The 24023-nt window shown below is 42.9% G+C and overlaps 1 protein-coding gene across 1 annotated transcript in view; it reads left to right on the top strand.

The window, feature by feature from the left end:
- LOC122931975 (solute carrier family 26 member 10-like) overlaps positions 1-24023 on the top strand; it is a 77404-nt gene that overhangs the window by 29808 nt on the left and 23573 nt on the right. Inside the window, exons 9-16 of the mRNA XM_044286100.1 lie at positions 1745-1822; positions 2816-2911; positions 4972-5078; positions 7054-7123; positions 8408-8587; positions 15658-15718; positions 18623-18702; positions 20759-20813. Of these exons, the coding sequence (XP_044142035.1) occupies positions 1745-1822; positions 2816-2911; positions 4972-5078; positions 7054-7123; positions 8408-8587; positions 15658-15718; positions 18623-18702; positions 20759-20813 (727 nt within the window). The remainder of the gene's footprint in view (positions 1-1744; positions 1823-2815; positions 2912-4971; positions 5079-7053; positions 7124-8407; positions 8588-15657; positions 15719-18622; positions 18703-20758; positions 20814-24023) is intronic.

The following is a 24023-nucleotide window of genomic DNA, read 5'->3' as shown; positions in this document are numbered from 1 at the left end:
ATGTTAGACTAGGGTTCCTTGGGCACACCAGAAAAAAATATTTTTGGGAACCACCATGGTTTCAAAGGCTGGGCCTACAGGAGGATCCGCTGGCACTTTGGTGGGCCAGTCCGACTCTCTCTAGAGGCAACTCTTTGGGAAGATTATCTCCATAATGCAGCATCTAGTGGATCACGGCACTTTTCTTATCCTGTCAGATTCAAACAGAACAAACCTTTGCTTTCATATGAAGGCAATAGATTTTTAAGACATATTGTTAGTTAGGGATCCCTCTGAATGAGGTCACCTTGTTCTGCAAGACACACCCAATATTGTCAACAACTTGATATATGCTTTGAAATTCACAATGAAAATACATATTCCAGTAATATACTTTGATAGCCATGTGGATAAAATAAACATTTAAGAGTCTGCACTGCATGCTAAATTAAATACAGCCTCTAGTGATTAGTGAGGGTCTCGAAGATCGAACCCACATCAATAACATATTGATGGCCCATCTTAATGGATACATAAAGTGAATGCTAATAATTTAAAATAAGCCACAGTTGTATTATTTGCATATATTTAATTTATCTAATATAGCACATGATGCTGCTGCATGTTTATGTTTGGTTATGCTATGGTCTTTGGCCATTTTTTTGCCAGATTTTTACTTTTTGTAGATTTTCTGTTGTAGTTATGCTTTTTTACCATAGTACATGACAATCTCTCTAACAAAGCTAGAACCAGCCCTGTACCTCACATGGGTCCAGAGATCTCCCCATTCATTGCTCTGCTAGATTTATATCAAGCTGAAAGCTCAAGGGGAGTGTCTTTTCGACTGCAGCTAAGGGGGCGTGTCCATGCTCTCCCAATCACAGCTCAGGAGGCAGTTGAAGGATGAAACTGAGCATGTGCGGCCAGCTCAGTGAGCAGGACAAAGAAAAAAGAAAAAGAATGAACAGCAGGTGGTGCTATACAGATAAATTGTATTGAATAACTCACATACAAAATTATTATTTACATGCAATTACAAAAGTATTCAGATCCAGTTGCTGGGTGAAAACTGTAGAATATTTTTCTTGGGACAGCCCCTTTAATATGAGATTGTGTTTGTTAGTTTTCCAGCACCCCTGTCGATCAGCTATTTGAGGAAGAGCAGCGCTCACAGCTTACCAAGCACAACGCCATACATTGGTTAGTGGCTGTGTCTGGGATTTCAGCTCAGTCTTAATCCCTTGATTAGGACTGAGCTGTTCCTAGTCCATGTGACTGTTGAATGTGATGTCACTCAGCCCAGCAAGCAGTTGTTCTCAATTCACTGGTTTTTCCTTCTAGGGTCTCATGTATGGGTAAAATGTGTATGTGATTCTTTCTCCATGGACCAATCTTCCAACATAATATACATGCACAATAAGTTACATACTCATTCTTCTTTTTGCCTTTTTATTTATAAGTGAAAGTTAAGAATAGTGGAAGGAAGATGTTGGCAAGGTTTGGCAAGTTGGGGGTCACTTGTTTTTTATTTTCCTAACAAAAGTGCTTTTTCACAAACAACACCTTTGGGTTGTCAGAAATGCCTTGATCATATGCACATTGTATGACCCTACACAGTCACAGTCTCTAAAAAAAATAATCCCCATATTTTATGGTACTGTTCTAGACCATGTGTAATTTTAGAGGTTGGAAAGTTGGAACCAAATACATTCATTTGTTTGTACTAAAGATTTATCCAATCAACACTCTTGTAATATATTTTTAGCTTTCAGGGTTCTTTACTAGTAGCGTGGTGCTTGTTGTTTTGATGTGGGTTGGCCCACTCTTCAACTACTTACCAAAGGTAAGAAAAAAAGACATGGTGTGATAGAGGGAGACATTTGATCAATACATTAAAATTAAAGGGGTTAAAGGGGTTTTTTGGTGCTCAAATATTGATGACTGATCCTTCAGAATAAAGTCCAAAAAGAAAGTGATGGCAGCATCTCCAATCCAACAGGCTTTATTCACACGTGGTGCATAAAACAGTACAAAAGGTCCACAAACAGCAACGTTTCGGCTACATAGTAGCCTTTTTCAAGCTGTCATAGCATAGCTTGAAAAAGGCTACTATGTAGCTGAAACGTTGCTGTTTGTGGACCTTTTGTACTGTTTTATGCCCCACGTGTGAATAAAGCCTGTTGGATTGGAGATGCTGCCATCGCTTTCTTTTTGGACTTTATCGTATTGACCCCTTTGGATCTGGGGTTCTTGATTGGCTTATGCAACTCTGAAAATCCGGATTGAGGTACTGATGTGCTGCTCCAAATTATTTATTGTCGATACTCATAATAAGTAATCTGTTTCAGATTAGTGGGGGTGTGAGTGGCAGACCACCACCAATCTGCTGTTTTGGCAGCTACCAGAGCTAGAAACTATACAGTGGATGGAAGACGTCATCCACTGTGTAGTTTCAGGCACTGGTATACTGCAGTTCAGCTCCAAATAACTTGAATAGGAGCTGAGCCACAGTACCCCGGCACAGCCACTACACAATGGATGAAACCTTCTGCTTGTGGCAATCATCCCCTTTATACTTTCTGGCTGCACCAGCTGCCCAAAACAACGAAGTGTGTGTGTGGGGGGGGGGGTTGCTGAGCGGCAGACCCCCACCAATCTGATATATATGACTCATCTTGAGAATAGGTCATCAATATCTAAGTACCGGAAATAGATATGTAAATTTCATGATACATCTATTCTTTGTATGCATATCTACAGGCGTATCTCTTTCATATTACTCTACAATGAAATATATGATCTGCTTACCAGCTATTTTTCCTTTTTTTTTTTACAGGCAGTACTTGCCTGTATAAATGTTGTGAGCCTCAGACAAATGTTCCTACAATTCCAGGAGCTTCCAGAATTATGGAAGATCAGCAAGACCGACTTTGTGAGTATTTTTATCAGGTTTGCATATTTTTAAGGCTGGGGATTCGCTGATTTTGTTTTGTGCATTGTAGTGATAATCTGTGGCAGATGCGCAACATAATAGGCATGCTGGCATGCTGGGGATTTGAAATCTGTAACCATGAAAATGCACTGAAAATCTGCACCTAATGCGCTACTTCTGTTCGTAAAGAAATCGCTATTTGGACTATTTGGAATCTCGCTGGCTGAGTGTGATGCCTTGGATGCGGCTTAGACAGTGTGCTAGGTCTCCTTAAAGAGAGCAGCTGTGAAAGGAGACTTATACTATAGATAAGCTGCCTCCAAGGCATTGCACTCAGTCATCCAGAATCCTGTTCCAAAGCAGCTGTCTATGAATGGTTACTTGGCTATTTTCCAGTGTCATGTCCCAAGCCATGTTAAAAAGTTGGATTTTGACCCATAGGGAGTCATTTCCACAAGCTGGCGCCAGCAAGATGGTTCTCTTTCCTTGGGATATACTGTATCTCTTTGCTTATTATTTTCCCATGGAGTATTGATTATAAGTGTCTGTAGACAACTGGTCTCTTTAAGGTGACTTAGCACACTGTTTAAGCTACCTCCAAGGGATTGCACTCAGCCAGCCAGAATCCTACTCCTTACTGTCGAGGGGCAAGCACCCTAAACAGCTGTCTATAGATGGATATTTGGCTTGGCTATTTTCCCTTATCATGTTTTTGTGCCATTGCCACAAGATGACACTACCAATTGGTTCTCTTTCTTGGGAGACACCTGTTTGCTTACTGTTTGAACTTAAAATGGGATTGCATGAAAGGCAATTACCTAACATTTTTTAGCCGGAAACACAATCCCCATGTAAAGGCTGGGGACAATTAAGCCCTGAACTCCACCCTCACCACTGTTCCTACCTATTTTCACGATTCGTTCTAAGCGATAGCCCACAAATGGTCAACAGTCCCTTCTTTGCTAAATGCAGGGGCTCAAACCTGGAGGGATAAGAGTTGTCAGACAAAAAGAAGTCTGAACCAAACAGGCAAAACTGGACCAGATAAGAATCCAAGAACAAAGTCAAAACCAGGCTACAGAGAGACATGTCAGAACCAACACAGAATACAAACACAAAATGAGATATCAAACAAGGTCAGTGCCAGAAGATCTCGTCAAGGAATAAATGGCAGTCAAGAGCAAGATCAGGGACACTCCAAAAGTCAGAATACCAGAGATACAAACAACAGTACAATACACGCTAGTGAGGCAACTGGCAGAGAGCATGTGACACCTGAGTCACGTCTGTTTGGCCCCGACACTTCTGTTCCCTGACAGGTTGGGCTCCCATGTCAACAGGGCTTGCTGCCATTGCAATGGAATGACGCCAGCAGCACTGCCATGAAGGGTTGGGACCTGCCACAGGAGTGCCACCAGGTGAATCCATGACACCCTCACAATTCAGCCATTTAAAGGGATTGTGCCATCTCAGCATTTATGGCATATCACTAAGATAGTCCATAAATGTCAGGTATACAGTATGTGGCTCCTATTTCTGGGACCATCTCCTATCTACAGAACAGGCCACTGAAGTGAAGGGAGAGCAGCCACACATGTGCGACCATCCTCCATTTGCTGTTATTGGAGTTCAGAAAATAGCTGATGTCTGGTTGGCTCAGCTAGTTTTGGACGTGTCATAGCCATGAACAGAGGGTGGCCATGCATGTGCGGTATTGCTCACTTTCATTTTGAGGGCCCCATTGAACTTAGCTGACAAATATGGCATATCCTAGAAATATACCATGAATGTTAAGATGGGCCAACCCCTTTAACAATTGTGTCAGGCAATAGACTGTTTTCCAAGTTATAAGGGGAAATTATGAAAATTGATGAAAGGGAAAATTGGAGGAGTTACCCATAGCAACCAATCAAGTTGCTGATATTATTTAAAAAAAAAGTCTTTGAAAAATGAGAGCTGGAATTTGATTATATTTTCTTTGTGAAATATTTTTAGAACTCTTCTCTGCTGTTAGTCATTTCTTTGCTATAATTTATTAGACATATGGTTTTGTTTTCCAGTCTGTTTGGGTGGTCACATGGTTGGCTGTGGTCATTCTCAATGTGGAAATGGGTCTTGCTGTCGGTGTAGTTTTCTCAATGATGACTGTAGTTTGCAGAACACAAAGGTATGTTCCCCAAAAATAGAATACTTGTATAAAGATTTGCAGTGTATAGTATAGCGTATATTTTATATATATATATATATATATATATATATTAGTAATTTATATATAGTATAGTTTACAGCAGGGATCAGCAACCTCTGTCTCTCCAGTTGTGGTAAAACTACGATTCCCATTTTGCACACTTGCTTGGCTGTTCACCCCAATAAAAATTAATGGAGCATGTTGGGAGTTGTGGTTTCACAACAGCTGGAGCGCCGGAGGTTGCTGACCCCTGGTTTATAGTACAATCGGTGACCAAACAACCTGAAAACTGAAGGTTTACAGCATACCGTAAATGTATGCCACAAATCTGCTTCAAATGTTTTTTATCCTAATGTTTATATTTGTTTTGTTTATATCTAAATAGGTACAAATTCTGTGATGGTTAATTTCATAATAATGTAAATGATAATAATCGTAAAGTCACGATACTGAAGAAGAATTTATGTATTTGTAATTGAACTGAAAAAAAGGGGGGCAGTCAGCACATCCCAATGCGCAGGTGCATGTTGCCGTAGCTGAAAGCACAAAGACGAAAAAAAAACATGAAACAGCACCCTGCAAACACAAAGAAAGTACAATAATGGCATAGTTATAGAAAATATTCTGGTGCTAATGCTACACTCATTTTATAAGTTTTAGATTCTTGGCAAATCCATTTTGTACAAAATTATTTGGACCCGTCTACTGAGATCAAGGCGATCTCTATGGGACAGAAACCTAACACTAAATGCTACCTGTTATGGTGCCATACTTGCCACCATAGAATACAGGGAACGCATGTTCCACATGCATGCTGGGTCCACTAAGCCTTTTGCTGTTTTTGGTGCCATAATGGCCTCCATTAAATCCAGGGAATGCCGGTCCAACATGCATGCTGAGCCCACTCTATACCTTACCTTGTGCCAGAAGGCTTCCAATGAATGCAGGGAGAGCAGGCTACAGCTTGCAGACTCAGCAAACATGTTGGACCTGCATTTCCTGGATTTAATGGAGGCCATTATGACACCAAAAGTAGCAAAAGGCAGAGTGGACCCAGCATGCATGTGGAACACGCATTCCCTGTATTTTATGGTGGCCAGTATTGCACCAAAAGAGGTAGTATTTAGCGTAGGTTCCTGTCCTATAGAGATCGTCTTGATGCCAGCAGACAGGCACAAATAATTTTGTACAAAATGTAATTGCTAAGAATTTCAAATTTGTAAAATGAGTGTAGCATTAGCGCCAGAATATTTTCTATAATTCTGGCATTATTGTACTTTATTTGTGTTTGCAGAGTGCCGTTGCATTATTTTTTGTCTCTGTAATTGAACTCGGTAATAAATCTGTCCTCAGTGCACTTCTAGTCTCCCCTTACTGGTAGCTACAAGCTGCCAAAATGGTATCATTCAAAGGGAATTTGTCACCAGCAGCCTCCCTACGAAACTGTCTGCATCGACACATAGCAGTGGTTCACCTGATTAGGCTGTGCGTTCAGTGCTATGAGATATCCAAAAGTACAATAGTGGTGAATGGAGTGGTGGTCAGACTTGTCCAGTGTGCATTCTCTGCTATGGAACTTCCAAAAATAGCCTAGCTCACTTGCTGGGCTGTTTTTGGCACTATTTAGCCCTATTCATAGCAATGAATGGAGAGCACTCCTCTCAGTGTGCAGTGGCTCTCCTTCACTTCAGGGGTCCTGTTCTCCAGATAACAGCAGATCCCAGAGGTGGGACTGGCACCTATCTAATATTGATTGCATATACTAGAGATATACCATATGTGTTCCAAATGGGCCAAAAAAATAGTTTTTATCTTTAACTTCTTTCTTTTTTTTGGAAATCACAAAATTATATATAATTCTACAATGTAGGAGGAAATTGTATCTGTTTTTATAAAACTATATTTTCTAACCTTAGTGTATTCACCTTCATATCATTTTATCATTTCATTTCAGAGCACAGTGTTCAGTTCTGGGAAGAGCTATTAATACAGAAATATATCGACCCATTGAACAAAATGACAAGGTATGACTTCAGTGAGTCATTTTAGTTTTGGACTTTATGCATTATAAGTATAAAAAAAAAAAATTGAGTGAGTCTCAAAATAGAATTATCCCCTTATGCATGCCTCCATTTTTCCATCAACATAACTTTCAAAGCAATTCTGCTACTGTTTTTAGGGTTTTGTTTTTTTCCACAGTTCACTCTGCAGTAAGAATGCAATGTTAACTTTATTCTCCTCGGACACAGCAATACCAATTATATTTACCTTTTTTATTATTTTTTAATGGGAAAATAGTTTTTTCTCTTGAAGTTTCTTTTTAAATACTTTTAAAAACTTTATTCAACAGTTTTTCTTTTAGTCCCCTCAGGACACTTGAACCAAGCAAATTTGATATCTTATACTACATGCTACAATACTTTACATTAATGCATTACAGTGTATAGGTATTTTTACCGGAATTCAATTACATCCCACCAGAGGCAGGGTATAATCAAGGCAGTAACATGGCAGACCTACAAATCTCCGTGATCCTATAACGGCAGTCAGCAGAAATACAAACCTGTTAGTGCAACATTTGCAATTTTAAAGTCACTGTGTAGCCCTGGCCATAATTGATAGTAATCTTTTAAAAAATTACCTCAATTAAATATATACAATCTATCTATCTATCGCCACCTCACAATCTGAGAAGCACTGATCTAGAAATTGCATGCTTCTAAAATCACATTGGTGACGTATCATCACTTCTTTTTTACAATGAAGGGCTCCATAAAGCACTGACGCCCATTTGCCACACTGGACCTCATTTATCAAAACTGTCTAACAGTAGGACTGTCTTTGTTGTCCATCAGAGTTTAGATTTTATCTTGTATCCTGCCCTGAAAAATGAAAGCTCAGTGTTGATTAGTCGCAATGTGCAAAAAATACATGAGTATCCCTTTGGCATAAATGGCTGGTATAAGTGCCCGTATGCGGTGTGTACCTAGACTAAATAACACGTGTCCAGTATTTAGAGATGACGGACAAGTAAATTGAGTAGATAGAAAGTGATAGGAGTTACATTTTGATATTCACAGTATACAGGAACATATTTTTTCGGCACAAGAAGCAGGGCGCCATCCAAACCACAATTAGAGCAACACATAAATCACACACGACAGGAATAATGGATTCAGCCGCCAATAACACATCTCTTAAACAATGGCATATTTTAGCTATAAATTGTCATTTTCTTAAGATATAAAACTGCTTCCAGGATCCACTGCCAAAAATTATAGACCCTTTGTCTGCATTCTTGTTTTCAGTGTTTTGAAATCCCAGGCGTGAAGATCCTGTCTTATAACTCCCCCATATACTACGGCAACAGGGACATCTTTAAGGAAACAATGAGCAGGATTGTGGGGCTGACGCAGGAAAAGATAAGGAGGAGAGAGAAAGCATTAAAAGCCATGGAACAAGGCATGAAGATGAGCGTCTCAGTTGTGGTAAGGCTAATTTTAAGTATATACTGAACGCTAAGTCTGCCCTTTTATTTAAAGGGACATATCATCAGGAAAAAAAATGTAAAGGCCGTGGACGCCTTTGGGTGCATTTTTTGTTCTTAGTTAATTCTACTAATTTTGGCCTAAAAAAAATATAATTTTTTCAACTGGACTTTATTAAAACATTTCACGTTTTTCTTCTAGAGCTTTCAGTTTCAGTGATTAGATAAATAGCAGGCTCTTTGCTTTACACTTAATGTGTCAGAGAGCTTCTCTGTCAGCTGGATCTGTAGCCCTTATCTGTACTTTCCTCCTAAACTTTCATTATAGTTAATTGCTTATCAAATATAACAAAAAGTAAAGACTGGGCAACACCGCAGTATAGCTTGTATATATAGAGTGCCAGCGGCTGTGAAGACGATCCACCCGCCCTGGATGTGCCGTGGGATTTTTTTCTTTATTTTGAAAATTGCTTATCAAAGTGATAAGAAAATGGCTTAAATAAGTGTTTATGAAGTGTCAGGAGTTCAGAGGTAAGGGCTACAGGTCCAGCTGACAGGGCAGCTCTCTGACAGATTCAGTGTGAAGCAGAGAGCATGCTAGTCTGCAAATACACTAAAAGTGAGAGCTTTAAAAGAAAAAATGTTGAACATTTTTAATAAAGTTTAGTCGAAATAAAAATATTTAGCCGAAAATGAGTAGAATGCAATAATAAAAAATTGGCCCCCAAAGGCATCCATATACTTTAAGGGTTTTCCGAGACTTTTATACTGCTGACTTATCGTCTGGATAGGTCATTACTATCTGATCATTAAGGGTCAGACACTTGGGACTCCACCGATCAGCTGTTTAAGTAGGCACCGATGTTCGCAGCAGCCCTGCAGCCTTCTCACAGCTTGCCCTAGGCCATGTAACATCAGGTTCATTGGTCACATGACCTAGGCGCAATTCAGCCCCACTGAAGGGAATGGGGCTGAGCTGCGATACCGAGCATAGCCACTGTACAATGTACAGCGGTGTGGTTTGGTGAGCTGAGAGAAGGCCATGGTGCTCCCCAGAGCACTGCTGCCTTCTCAAACAGCTGATCACTGGGGCTTCTGGGCGTTGGATCCCCACCGATTAGATACTGTATAAAAGTCTTGATAAACCCCCTTAAGGTCATAACAACTGATGATCTGTTGACAGTGGTACCAGGTATTTGCATTTTCAGTTGTGGCTATTCTCCCTTATTATGCAAAGTGCTTCCAATCACAAGTGCCTTCACAATTCTCTGCTCTGTTGGATACCTTGACAAAGCATTGACCTTAAAATACAAACTTAAATTAAATAAGTGAGTATATAACTATTCGGAAATGGCATTAAAGGAGTATTCCCATCTGGAACATTTATGGCCTATCAATAAGATAGGCTGTAAATGTGAGAGGAGCAGGTCTCAAAGGTAGGGCCTGCACCTATCTATAGAACAGAGCCCCTACGTGAATGGAGAGTAAGCACAGCCACTATCTATTCACTGCTATAGGGCTTCCAAAAATAACCAAGAATTGGTTTGGCTATTCTTGGTAGTCCCAAAGCAGTGAACAGATGAGTGGCTGTGCTTGTCCAGCTTGCTCTCCATTCACTGCTAAGTGACTTAAGAAAATGCTCGATGTTGCCCACTCAGTGACAGTCAGTCTCATAGCAGTAAGTGGAGAGTACACTGTCCTTGACATAGAGGTGGAACCTGTACCTATCTGACATCGAAGGCATAGGCTATCAATATACTGTAAATGTTCCAGGTGGGACAACCCCTTAAAAGTGATTAACAGTGTAATTGTCTGCACTTTTTCTTTAGGAGCTATACCAAAGAATCATGTTATATAGGATATTTTAATCTTCTGGGATATAGCTTTTCTGGTGCTGGATATTATAAACGCGTTTACACAGTTATTAGTTAATCAGGGGATTGATAAACCAATGGAGATTACCATATGTAATCAAACCAGTCAAACACAACAATACATTGCATTAAAAAATTCTCCTTCCTCCTCAAAATGCGACCAACTCCAGGCACTTTTTTGTCCCTTGGTAGAGACCCTTTTTGTCAGGAAGTACGTATAATGTTCATAGAGTCATACAATACCTATCCAATAATAGGTCTTCACTTTGAATGATTCACATCACAAAGACAAACATATAGATTGACTTCCTTAATTCTTGGTTAAATAGATATACTTCCTTATCAGAGTGCATGTATAATATGATATTAGAAGAACAAAAAAGCATACAAAATGCATCAATAAAAAAAATTCATCAATAATAGGTGATACATCCATAATATGGTTACTCACTTGCATTTTATTTTGAGGACTTATATGCAATATGAAAAAGAAAAGGTAAGAGGGGGAGAGACATAGGGTCATAAGACCCTATTCATCCTGAACAGGGTCTTATGATGGCTTTTTGTTTGCTCATATAGTACTATTACAATTAGAGATGAGCAAATTTTTAAAAAATTCTATTTGGCCGGATTTTTTTGTAGCGAATTTAGTTAAAAAACTGCTATTTCCTGGCTGCAGAAAGCTTTTCTAGTGGTGTAGAACACTGTGCCTTGCAGTAACACGCATAGGGAGTCTGCTTTGGTAGTGAAATGATACTGTGAGTCAGTATGACATGCAGATGACAGGCGTCGCTCTTAGAATCACTGCACACTTCACTTTTTTAGGCAGTAACGGGGCCAAAACTGACCAAATAACTCAAGTATAAACTCAGCCTTACAGTTTAATGTTAGGGCCAAAAAGAAGCGCACTCCTTTTACACCGTCATCAGCTGATTCCACATAGATGTCTACAGAACCTGTTCTATTAAACGCTTGTACAAGTAGAGCCCCTTCCCCCCGCAGACATAGTGGAGAGGGTGTCAGCAGTAAGTTTGTGTCGACGTCACTGATTATTTTGCCCTTCCTCTGATCCGTCGGAACAATAACCCACAAAAAAACTGATCCTGTCTGTTGAGCATCCGCCTTCACTCGGTCAGTATTTGGTCAGTAATCCATCAGTATTGCTAATGCCAAAAAAATAGTCGGCCTCTGCCCTCCCCTATCCTCTTGTCCAGACCCGGAATCCCCACTGGCTACCCCAGTGGAAGAGATGGCATCTGGGCAGAGCGCAGTTGGCCTCTGCCCACCAAGTACCTACAGCTCCAAGCTAGAGAACACAAATGAAACAAGAAGTAGCAGATGCCCACTCAACAGCTGGGGAAGTACAGAACAGAGCCAGGCCCCAAAATTCAACAGGTCCAGTATTTGGTTGTGGGTGGACTGCCAGACTAACTCAGGTACCGACCGGCGTGAGGTCAGGTATCTGGTTAGTCTTCCCTGGGAAGGGGAGATGTGTGGCGAAACCAACCTCGCCAATGGGTTTTGGAGGGGCCTTATTGACAGCCTCTTGCCCCAGGATTATGGCCCATACTAACCTTGAAGGAGAAGACAGACCGGCCGCACAGCTTACATCTGTGGAACTGTTTTGGGCAGGAAAGCCATGCTTGCGGCCGGCCAAATGTGACTTCCATGGAATTCGGGACCCCCTGCTCGGATGTGGGTGATTTTTGGATATGTTGTTCACCCAGATCAGAGCTATCCATGGATGTATACATTATGGGGATGTGTTGGGTTTTAAGGTGTTTTCTGTGTGTTGGGCAAAATGTGTGTGTTCTGTCTGTGAGTGATTAAGTTAGCCCATTATGCTTGGTAATTGTATTTTGTTGATTGCGTCTCAGACAATGCCAGTGTGTTAGTTAATTGCGTCAAAGACAATGCTCATTGTATTTTGTTGATTACGTTACCGACAGAGGGAAGGGGGTTTTGTGTACAATTGCTGGGAAGGTTTCAATACTGTAAATGCATGTGATTGGCTAAAATATAAACTGTCACAGTCTTCTACAAGGGCCCCAAGGGGAGTGTCCCTTGCTAGGAGACCTGCATAAAAGGCTGAAAAATAACCCATTAAAGAGTTGCTGTTTTACATTCAACATAGAGCCTCGTCTCATGTGTGTGGGGATTGCTATACGTGTATACTCCCCTGGCTATTACTTCTAGCTCTTGTAAGAGCTGTTCCTGTTTCTGGCTCTTGTGGTGGTTTTGGTGTAGAGCGGAGTGCTTGGAGTGTTTGGGAAGCACTGGGAGCATCCATCAACGGAGGTACCCGGTCTGGGTGCTAGGAGATCCGTTACAGGCACCATGGATGATCTAGTCCAGGCATTCTCAAACTGCGGCCCTCCAGCTGTTGTAAAACTACAACTTCCACAATGCCCTGCTGTAGGCTGATATTTTTAGGCTGTTCCGGCATGCTGGGAGTTGTAGTTTTGCAACAGCTGGAGGGCCGCAGTTTGAGGATGCCTGATCTAGTCTGATGCATCATGCATTGGTGGGTGGAAATCCTGGCTGAGCCACGCCTGATTCATCTTGACAAAGGTCAGTCTCTCCATATTTTGGGTGGACAGGCGAGTTCTTCTTGGGGTAACTATGGCCCCCGCTGCACTAAACACCTGCTCTTATGCACACTACTGGATGAGCAGGACAGCTTTTCCAGGGCAAACTCTGCCAGTTGCGGCCACAAATCCAGTTTGGCTGCCCAGTAGTCCAGCGGATCTTCAATGTTGGGTGGCAGAGTGCTGTCCAAGTATGCCACTACCTGCTGGTTCAGGTCCTGCTCCAGATCTAGCTGCTGCTGCTGGTGAGTAGTTTCTTCACTAGGTGGGTGAAGAAAGCTGCTCATCAGTGAATCTAGACTCAAGTTGCTGCTGAAGGAGCTGGAACTGCTCGCACCCCCCCACCCTGCCCCAGTAGCCATGGCAGAGGAATGTGAGCGCAGAGGGCCCCCCTCCCCAGTCAGACCTGCGATGGACGATGGCGCAGATAGGCAGCGGCCAACTAAATACATAGGATGTCTCTATAGTAGTTCAGTTTGGACTGGTAGCAAGGGTCCAACAAGGTGGAGAGCCAGAAGTCATCCCTCTGCCGAATGGTGACAATTCGGCTGTCACTACGTAAGCAAGTGAGCATGCATTGGGCCATTTGTGCAAGTGACTCGGAGGGACTCCCTGCCTCCATCTCCACTGCATACTTCTACGGTGTGTCTGGGTCCACTGCCTCCTCTTCCTCATCACCCTGTAGCTCTTCTGCCTGCTCCGGCTCCTCCTCTCCTGTCACCCGTGTATAAAAACCACCCATTTCGCTACACATTGCTTCTGCACCAATGTCCTCTTCCTCCTCCTCCGCCATTTCAGCCCGCACAGGGCTCGTGTGGCCGTGAGATGTAGGAACCACGTTTCCAGTCCCCTGACCAGCTAGATTTAGTAGCATCTGTTCCAGGACATGAAGCAGTGGAATGACATCGTTCATCCAGTAGTGGCATCCTCAAAGGGCCTGAGCAAACGGCAGGTGTCACGCATGAGCTGCCACTGGCTGACATCGAAGTTACACAGTGGAGTACTCCTGTCCGCTTGGATCATCAAGAAATCGTTTATGGCCTTTCTCTGTTCATATAATCGGTCCAACATATGGAGGGTGGAATTCTAACGGGTGAAAACGTCACATATCAGCCTATTTTGGGGGATGCCTTTCTGCCGCTTCAGCTCAAGGAGGGTGTGCTTTTCAGTGTATGAGTGGCTGAAGTGCATGCAAAGTTTCCTGGATATTTTTAGGATGTCTTGCAGATGGGTGGAAGACTTCAGGAACTGCTTGACAACCAGATTCAACACGTGTGCCATGCAGGGTGCATGGCTCAGCCCTCCTTGACACAGCCCCAACACCATGTTCTTCCTGTTGTCGGTCACCATGGTTTTGATTTTCAGTTGTCGTGGAGAAAGCCAGGATTCGATTTCTTGATGAAGGACATGGAGCAGTTCCTCCCCTGTGTGACTCCGTTCGCCCAGGCAAACGAGGTGCAGAACAGTGTGACACCACCGTGCCCTGCACATGTGGTATGCTGGAGGGGCACTGTGAATTGTACCTGCAGTGGAGGCTGAGGACATGGTGGAGGATGAGGAGGCAGAGGCGGACCTTGTCGCAGGACCAACTGCGTGAGAACGTGGAGGTGGAGCGGCGTCACCTGGCCAAGTTGCTGGTGTGGCTGGGCAGGAACTACATTTACCCAGTGGGCCATAAAGGACATATATTGTCCTTGACCGTAGTTACAGCTACCGACCAATTTTAACAAAAAAGGCTGTTTCACAAAAACATTTCCCCACTGAATGGTTAATCAACGTTATTCGGTCCATACATGAAAAAGGAAGTGTACAATCGCCCATAAATTTTCCCACAAAAGGCTGTTTCACAAAACAATTTCCCCACTGAATGGCTAATCTACGTAATTCGATCCATACAGCAAAAGGAAGTCTGCAATCACCCATCAATTTCCCCCCCAAAAATAAATATAACAATCACAATTTACTGCAGAACAGCTAATAGGACATACGTATTTATTCTATTAATACAACCTGTAAATGGCTGTAGTACAATAGAACTTCACAGCTGAACAGAAAAAATATTTTTCTTTTGCCACTAATACACGTCACAAAAGGCTTTATAGCATATAACTGCACCGCTGTAGGGCAAATATATTTTTATTTTGCCACTATTACACGACAAAAAGGGCTTTATAACATATAACTGCACCGCTGAACGGCAAATATATTTTTCTTTTGTCACTAATACGAGCCACAAAAGGCTGTAATTTTAGCCCTTCACCACACAACGGCAAATACGCCCTTTATCCCACTAAAACAAGCCAAAAAATGCTTTAGAACTGGCATCTTAAACTGCGGCCCTCCAGCTGTTGTAAAACTACAACTCCCACAATGCCCTGCTGTAGGCTGATACCTGTAGGCTGTCCAGGTATGATGGGAGTTGTAGTTTTGCAACAGCTGGAGGGCCGCAGTTTGAGATGCCTGCTTTAGAACATAAAATTGCACCACACAAGGGCAAATAAGACATAGAAATATTTTTTATGGCTCATCTATAAAGGATCTAGGGAGGAGCTTCTCTGCACAAATGCATTCATGAATTGTATTATATTTAACTGTATTTTATGTTGTAGGATACAGGAATTGCAAACCCAGTTTATCATCTAGATGGATGCAACATAAAACTAGAACAAGGTACAATACTGTTTATTCAAAAAAATTATCAAAATGAAAATGATTGCTCTGTGAATGTGACGTTGTGATGGTCTGGTTCAGTAGGCTACGCAATCATAGGGAAGACTGGTGAATTGAGAGTTGTCCAGAAGACAGTCATTGACCTCCGTGGCCCGACACATTCAGGCCTCATGCAAGCAACCATATTTTTGGTCCGTGTCCAATCCACATGGACCCATTAATTTCTATGGGTTTGCAAGGATTTCATCCATATGCTGTATGCATCCATGCGGCTGGGCAGCAAAATATAGAACTTGTACTATGCTTGTCCGTTTTGCGGAAAATTGCAGGATACACACGGACCGCATTCATATTTTGCTGATCCGCAATTTGTAAAACGGATATGGTCATGAGGCCTTAGCAATATGTCTGCCAGAAAACTGGAGTAGATTCCATTGCTGGAGCACGGACAGCAGAGGATGCAACCAATTTATTAAGGGGCTTGCACCTCTTAATAAATTGGTCAGATCTTTCTCCAGTGGGGTTTTCACTGACGCTAGCATGTGAAACTATGGTGTTAGTAAATGACCTCCATTGACTGTTCCTGAATGTTGCCCTGACCCTGATGGTAACGAGGCATGTTATATTTTTGTTTCTGCTAATTCAGAATTAGCAGAGTAAGACCCAGAAGGGGCTGCAAAAAATGCTCATAAATTGAAAAAAAATTTTACCCTACCATAAGGGTTCATGCAGACGGCCATAGTTTCTGTCCGCATCCAATCTTCATTTTCTGAAGATCAGATGTAGACCCATTTATTTTAATGGGGCCGCAAAAGATGCAGACATCACAAGGTGTGCTGTCCGCACCCGCACATCCATTCCATGGCCCCGCACAAAAATAGAACATGTCCTATTATTGTCCGTTTTGCAGACAAAGATAGGGCATTTCTACAGAGGTTTTTTTTTTTTTAATGGCAGCATGCACTCAGCAGGGATCCATGTTTTGAGGATCTGCGATTTACAGACCACAAAATGCTTACAGCTCTGTGCATGGGCGCCAAAAAGGCTGTTTTCCGCAGTATTTTCCGTATATTTTATGCTGGCCCCTGTGGATACGGCACAATACTAACAAAGCCAGCCACAGCACCATCATACAACTGTACCAGCCAATGGAGAAATGTATCAAAGGTTTCTGGATTTCTGGTGTACAGAAGTCACAAATAGCCTTTATGTGCAAAAGTATGTTGCTTTCAAAAAGCATGTGAAGCTTAGCGGAAGGCCTGGGGCACTCTGAGCCTAATACATTTATCATAATTTATCCCAGAATATTGGTATAAATTATAGCTAAAATGTACAGCAACCTACAGCTGACGCACATTTCAGTTTGTGGCGCACGTACAGCCCAAGATGCAACAAATTTATTAAGAGGTGTGCACCTCTGACAACCTTTTCACTAAGAATGACACGTGAAACCCAAAAGATTCAACAAAACTTGAAATGTATTCATCTTCTGCTTATTCTGGGCTCAGTAACCATGTGGGAGGTCTTATCAGTGACTGACATCCGACCTTCAGTGTATAACTGTGTAGACATAGATAACTGTCAATCACTGATAAGACTGCCCAATTGGCTACTGAGCCCAGAACTAGCAGAGATTTAAAGAGGTCGTACCACAAAAAATATTCTACATTTTTCAAACCGGCACCTGGCTCTGAATACTTTTGCAATTTCATGCAATGAAACATTTAGTATAGCCACTGAGCTATTCAATAAAATAAAAAAAATGTGTGCCACCTGCTGCTTGTTCTTTTCTTAATTTCCTGTCCACCTCATTGAGGTGGTGGCACGCCTTCAGTTTAAATCTTCAACTGCCAACAGCCATATCTTCTGTTTGAAGCTGTGACAAAGTAAAGAGCCATAGCAGAAAGGACATGCCTCCTGAGCTGTGATAGGGAGATAACTGCAGTCCCTGAGCTGCCAGCCTGAAATAAGTCTAGGAGAACAATAGGAGCAATGCTTGGGAAGATCTCTGGATCCATGTGAGGTACAGGGCTGGTTCTAGCTTTGTTAGAAACAGATTGTCTTGTAGTATATGATGTCTACTTTTCATGTTTTAGATCAATAATGAGATAACCCCTTTAAATGGATAAATTACATGTTTTGCTTAGTATTTCCCCATTAAACTATATATCAATCTGCTAACCTCCTCTTGCTCTATTACATGCTGCAAGCAGATGGTACTTCATTTGCAAAAAAAAAAAAAAAAAACAATAAATATAAATTATATATATATATATATATATATATACACACACACACACATAATCACCTATAATATAAAATACTTCCATGTCACTTTCCCACTACCAGAAAGTGAGAAGCTAAAACATCACCCCTTCTGGTGCTTTCTGCAGAGACAAGAGGTGGGTTACAGTTCACCAGGAACGGTGTATAACTCCACTTCTGAACAAAGCTACTTATTAGCAACCTACAAGCAGGGGCGTAGCTAAAGGCTAATGGGCCCTGGTGCAAGACTTTAGCTTGGGCCCCCCTTCTCTCAGTGCTAAGTAGCCAGGGGCAGGGAAGCACATAGCCTTTCTGCTGCCTGAAGAAAAAATTGAAACTGCACCCCCCCCCCCCCCCATTCCAAATACTTGACCGAACCTCTTCCCTCCAGCCAGAGGTGTAACTTGACCAGCATGCACTTTCTATAATACCAGTGTCTTCTTATGTGGCACAGGGGTCTATGTAGTGACTGCTACCTCTGTACCCCCTATAGCTATGCCTCTGCCCACAAGTATAAATTCTCTCTACTCATCATCGATGTGTGGGTAGCATGTGGAGCTACATATAATAGTCTTAAAAACAACTGTTTAGTTTATGCATGAAGTTGCAATTGTAGTAAAATTATTTTTTTCTCTGCAGACACTGAAATCAAGTCACTTATCATTGACTGCAGTGGGATTATATTCATTGACATTGCTGGAGCTCGTCTTTTTATACAGGTAGATTGATCAGTCTCATGAATGTGTATCATTTATTGTCATTTTATATATCATTTTTTAGAAAGCAGCATGTAAAAGACTGGTAAACATGTAGGCACCATTAGCACCAGTAGAGTAAGCGAATAGAAGGAAAGTCCTGACATAAGGTTATTTTTCAGACTCCAGTATAGATGCACAATTATATAAGGGAATGAAATAAACTGTAATTTTCACGGATCAGCGGGTGTGAACCCACGGTGCCACTGACTGGCAATATTCTGGAGGGGCATGTCTAAGCAACTAGCTGGTTTTTACTAGAGCCTCAGATGGGGAGGATAGACTTGAGCCATTAGGGTAGTTGCGGTCAGTGGCAGCTGGTCCAGGCGGACCAGGAGGTACCTGAGTAGGTACCAGAAGTACAAGCGTAGTCAGGCGGGCAGAGACATTACCAGGAGCAATGGTGCAGGACCGAAGGATAAGGCAGAGACGTGATCAGACAGGCAATAGGTCAGGGCAGGTGGCACAGGTACCAGTCAGGCAATCTGGGTCGGCAACTGTAGGGACAAAGCAAGCAGGCAGGGATCAAACAATAAGCAAAGTCCAGGAACGAAGTATAGATCAGGAGCACACAAGAGTATCAGGAACCAGCAAACTCAAGAACCTTGACACTGAGGCATCTGGGAATGGGGCAGAGTCAGTTAAATACCTGCAGGAGAACCAGAGTTGATCAGCGAGGTCACCTGACCTAACCCGCACAACCCAGGGAGTGATGCGTTCCGCCCTTAGAGCAGTGTAACACAAAACCAGACGAACTCATGCTGTGTCCAGGGGTGAGTGGAATCTGTGGAGCGGAATCCTCAAAAGCAATACCAACTACAGAAACAAAGCCCAGGACCGCAGCAGTGAAATGGGAAGTAACGGCCACAGGTCACCGCTGAGCGCAGCACCCGGGACCACGACGATAAGTGGGGGAACAGCGGCGTACAGCAGCTGCTGTTACAGTAATTTCTCATTACAGACCTATTATCAGAACAATTTAATGTAGGGCTCATGCATATGGCAGTGTATAAAGGACATATGGCTCACTAGTAATACACTGAACCTCGTAACCAAGTGACCACCATTACATTGAAAGCTTAGAAGAGAAATTAAACTTTAAAGGGGTTGTCCAGTCCTCTTATATGGGCCATCAATTTTTGGTTGGTGGGGTCCGTCATTCCGCACCCCCACTGATCATCTGTTTGGGAATAACTGTACAGCTCGGTCCATGGAGTAGTGGACATAGCTGGTTAGTGGAGCACTGTTCCCATTGAAGTGAATGGAAGCAGTCTGCAGTAACAAACTCTGTCCACTACACAATAGACAAACCTGTGTAGCTCCGGCGCTGGAGCTACTACCAAACGGCTGATTGGCAGGGGTGTCAGACCCCCACCGATCTGATATTGATGACCTATCCTGAGCATAAGTTAACAATATGAAAGAGCTGGACAACCCCTTTAAGGGTATAGTCACACACAGGGATAGATTTATCATCTCCCTTGCGCCAGAAAATTTTACTTTAAAAAGTCGCAGGCTGTGTGTTTGCGACTTTTTAAATGCATATATTTTTTTAAGTTGCAAGTGCCTCTTTTTATGCCACCTGTGACACTTTTCCAAAAGGGGGCATGGCAAGGGCTGGAAAGGGGCATGCCCAACAGCTGAGACAAATTTATCTTGATTCACACCAGATTTCTGTTTAGGTGCACGGAAGCACCTAATTTACGATCAGGCCTGCACCTTGTCATAAATGTGGCGCATGCTCTGGCAGCGCAGGGGGTATTAAGACTGGACAGAAAGCACCAGTCTTGATAAATTTCCGCCTGCGTGTTTTCTAAACGTTTCCACCATGGTTTTCTTTTGGAATGAAGCCACAGCATCTTGAGTTACATGGTCATGGCTCTTTCCAATTTGATTCCATTGATATGTACACAATTGCTGAGATAATTTGATGGTGTTGCTCTAAGGTTGTGCTTGATAGATTTTTTTTTTTTAAATGTCTTTTTCTAACATAAAGGTATTTGTTTTTCATGTTATTTAGATGTGTGTTGAGTGTCAGAAGGCTGGCATGCATCTTCTCCTTGCCGGATGCAATGGTGAGCACCTACTCATTCTTTATATCTACTGCTCCAGTAATTCATTATGTAGTATTAAGGTACTTTCACCTTTGTTGTTGGATTCCGGCAGGCAGGTCCGGCAATCTGCATGCAAACGGATATCATTTGTAGACGGATCCGGATGTGGATCCGTCTCACAAATGCATTGCAATACCGGATCCGTCTCTCCGGTTGTCATCCGAAAAATTCGATCCAGTATCTTTTCACATTTTTAAAGGTCTAAAGCCGGCTCCATTTTTCTGGACCACTTGGGGCCAGATCCGGCATTCCAGCAAGTGTTCCGGAATTGCTGCAGTATTTTCTCTGTCCAAAAACTGTACAACCTGTAGTGAAGTGAGGAACTGCACTCAATCAAAGTGTCCCTGGTGCCAATCAAGGGCTGTTAAGCCACCATCCAAAAGATAAAGTATTGGGGCACTCAGGTTAAGGTTTTGCAATTAAAGTATAGCTTTATTTCACATGATCTGCATCATCCATTTCCCCAGTGGTACATATAAATAACAGAATATTTCTGACCGGACGTTTCGGTCACGATGGACCTCTATCAGCGAAGTGGTTCCTGGGGCGCTGGATGCATCCAGTGCCCCAGGAATGCCTTTACCCACTTTACAGATAATGTGACCGCTGATGAAGGTCCATTGTGACCGAAACGTCCGGTCAGAAATATTCTGTTATTTATATGTACCACTGGGGAAATGGATGATGCAGATCATGTGAAATAAAGCTATACTTTAATTGCAAAACCTTAACCTGAGTGCCTCAATACTTTATCTTTTCTAAAACTGTACAGTGACTGAACTGAAGACATCCTATACGGATTGCTCTCCATTAAGAATGCATTAGGATAAAACTGATCAGTTCTTTTCAAGTATTGAGCCCCTAGGACAGAACTCAATACCGGAAAAAGTTAACACAAGTGTGAAAGTAGCCTTACAACATTAGTAAAATGGAAATCAAGCATGATATCGTTATTATAAAGGGGATTATCACTTACCTGGTGTTAATGGTATAACAAAAGAAAAATGAACATTTTATCTAATCTGTCTATTTAGTGGTTTGCAGGATCGCAGCTGTAAAGGTGCATTTACACAGCCCGAGAATCGGACAGATTGTCGGGAACAACTTTTCCTGTAACCGACAATCTGGCCATGTAAATGTGCCGCTGATCACCCGATGAATCGGGTGATCCTGTCGTTCATGCAGGCACCACCTATCATGGCTTCTGGGCAGCAGCTCATGTGGTGTAAACGGCGATCTGCTGAAACATCATGATTTTGTATGAGGACGAGGGATGGAAATAGCAATCCCTCGTCCTCCTACTGTGCATGTAAATACAGCGGTCTCCTTCACTGAACGAGCAGCCCACTGTCGGGAAGGAACGTTTCCTTAACGATCATCGGCCGCTCAGTTGACCCTTGTAAATCCAGTTTAAGGCTGGGTTCACATCTGCGCTGGGAATGCCGGCAGTCTGTTCTGGCGGAGAAACAGACTGCTGGAGTTCACCGTATCCGGCATAGCCGGATACCACCGTGCAAGGCCAGATGCCCATTCACTGTAGTTGGATCCGGTGGTAACCTGGCCGCTTTCCGGCATATATGCGAACTTTTGTCAGAAAGAAAAATGCTGCGTGCAACATTTTTGTCCAGCTGAAAGCTGGCATATAGACCGGATACAGTGCCTGAGTGGTATGTGTGGTTCTCCACACTCGGATGCAGGAAGGAATCAGGAAGACACAGCTGCAAATGAAACAAGGCTGTCTTACTGATCTCACGTGGGGCAACAACTTTAGAGGGTACAGCAGTCTATCAATAGGCAATGAGGTTGGAGGTTTCAAAGTCTCTCATTGAGGACAGAGTCTTAGGCTGGGTTCACATCTGCGCTTTTATTTCCGGCAGAGGAACAGACTGGCGGAATTCACTGTGTCCGGGGACATGCCGGCTTTCATCCGGACAAAAAATACTACACAAAGCATTTTATATCCAGCCGAAAGCCAGCTTATATGCCCGGAAAGCAGCTAGATCCCATTACAGGAAATGGGGAATCCGGCGGTGCGCGGTGATATCTGGCTGTGCCGGATATGGTAAACTCCAGCAGTTTGTTCCCCCACCGGAATTCAAAGTGCAGATATGAACCCAGCCTTAGGCCTCATGCACACGACCGTTGTGTGTTTTGCGGTCCGCAAATTGCAGATCCGCAAAACACAAATAGCGTCCGTGTGTGTTCCGCAATTTGCGGAACGTCATGGACAGCCATTAATATAACTGCCTATTCCTGCAAAACGGACCATGGAACAGCGCAACCGATGCTGCGGCTCGGATGCGGACCAAAACAACGGTCGTGTGCATGCACATGACCGTTTGCCCCCCGTGGCCGTATTGCGGCCCACATACAGCGGGTCCGCAATACACGGGCACCGGCTGTGTGCATTCCGCATCACGGACCCATTGACTTGAATGGGTCCGCAATCACGGAGATGCGGAACGGAGGCACGGATCGGAACCCCATGGAAGCACTACGAAGTGCTTCCGTGGTGTTTCTGGCCGTGCCTCTGCAAATAAGTCGCGCATGCACTACTTTTTTGCGCGGACCGTCGGATGCGGATCGCAGACCCCATTCAACTGAGCCCTAACGCTTGTGTGCATGTAACCTTAGTCTGTGGCAACAGGCAAATATAACAGATTCCCTTTAACAGAAAAGCATTCGTCCTCATCACTGCCCTGTGAACCCAGCTCTCTGGCTCTGGTGTGCCCAGACTGGCAGAAATAAAGATAGCTCTCTCTTAATGTGGTGCAGTAACACCAACCTGCACAGACTCTGCATGGATCACTGCAGCATCGGGGTATCTAATACCAGGGCCATGGAAAAAGTTGCATACCAGCCCCACAGCTTTGCGTCATTATTTACTTGTTTATAAAAGGGGAAAGCATTCATTTTAAAACACGTGTGTAAACACGAATATGAACTTTGCCCCACGATAGCTCTTTTGTAGAACCCCATTGTTCATATTATCACAGTGTTTTCCCAACCAGGATGCCTCCAACTGTTGCAAAACTACAACTCTCAGCATGCTCAGCCACTGTTTTACCACGCCCTTTGACCCTTTTTGTTGGCCACCTATTTAATGATTGTTGCATGCAACATTTTACTTGACCAGCTATTTTAGATATTCTACGGCAGCCCTGTTACAAT

This window comes from Bufo gargarizans, chromosome 3 (genome assembly GCF_014858855.1).
Source record: "Bufo gargarizans isolate SCDJY-AF-19 chromosome 3, ASM1485885v1, whole genome shotgun sequence".
In the NCBI taxonomy this organism is placed as follows: Eukaryota; Metazoa; Chordata; class Amphibia; order Anura; family Bufonidae; genus Bufo; species Bufo gargarizans.
The sequence above is the reverse complement of the archived record's forward strand: the minus strand, read 5'-3'. Positions and strand labels throughout refer to the sequence as shown.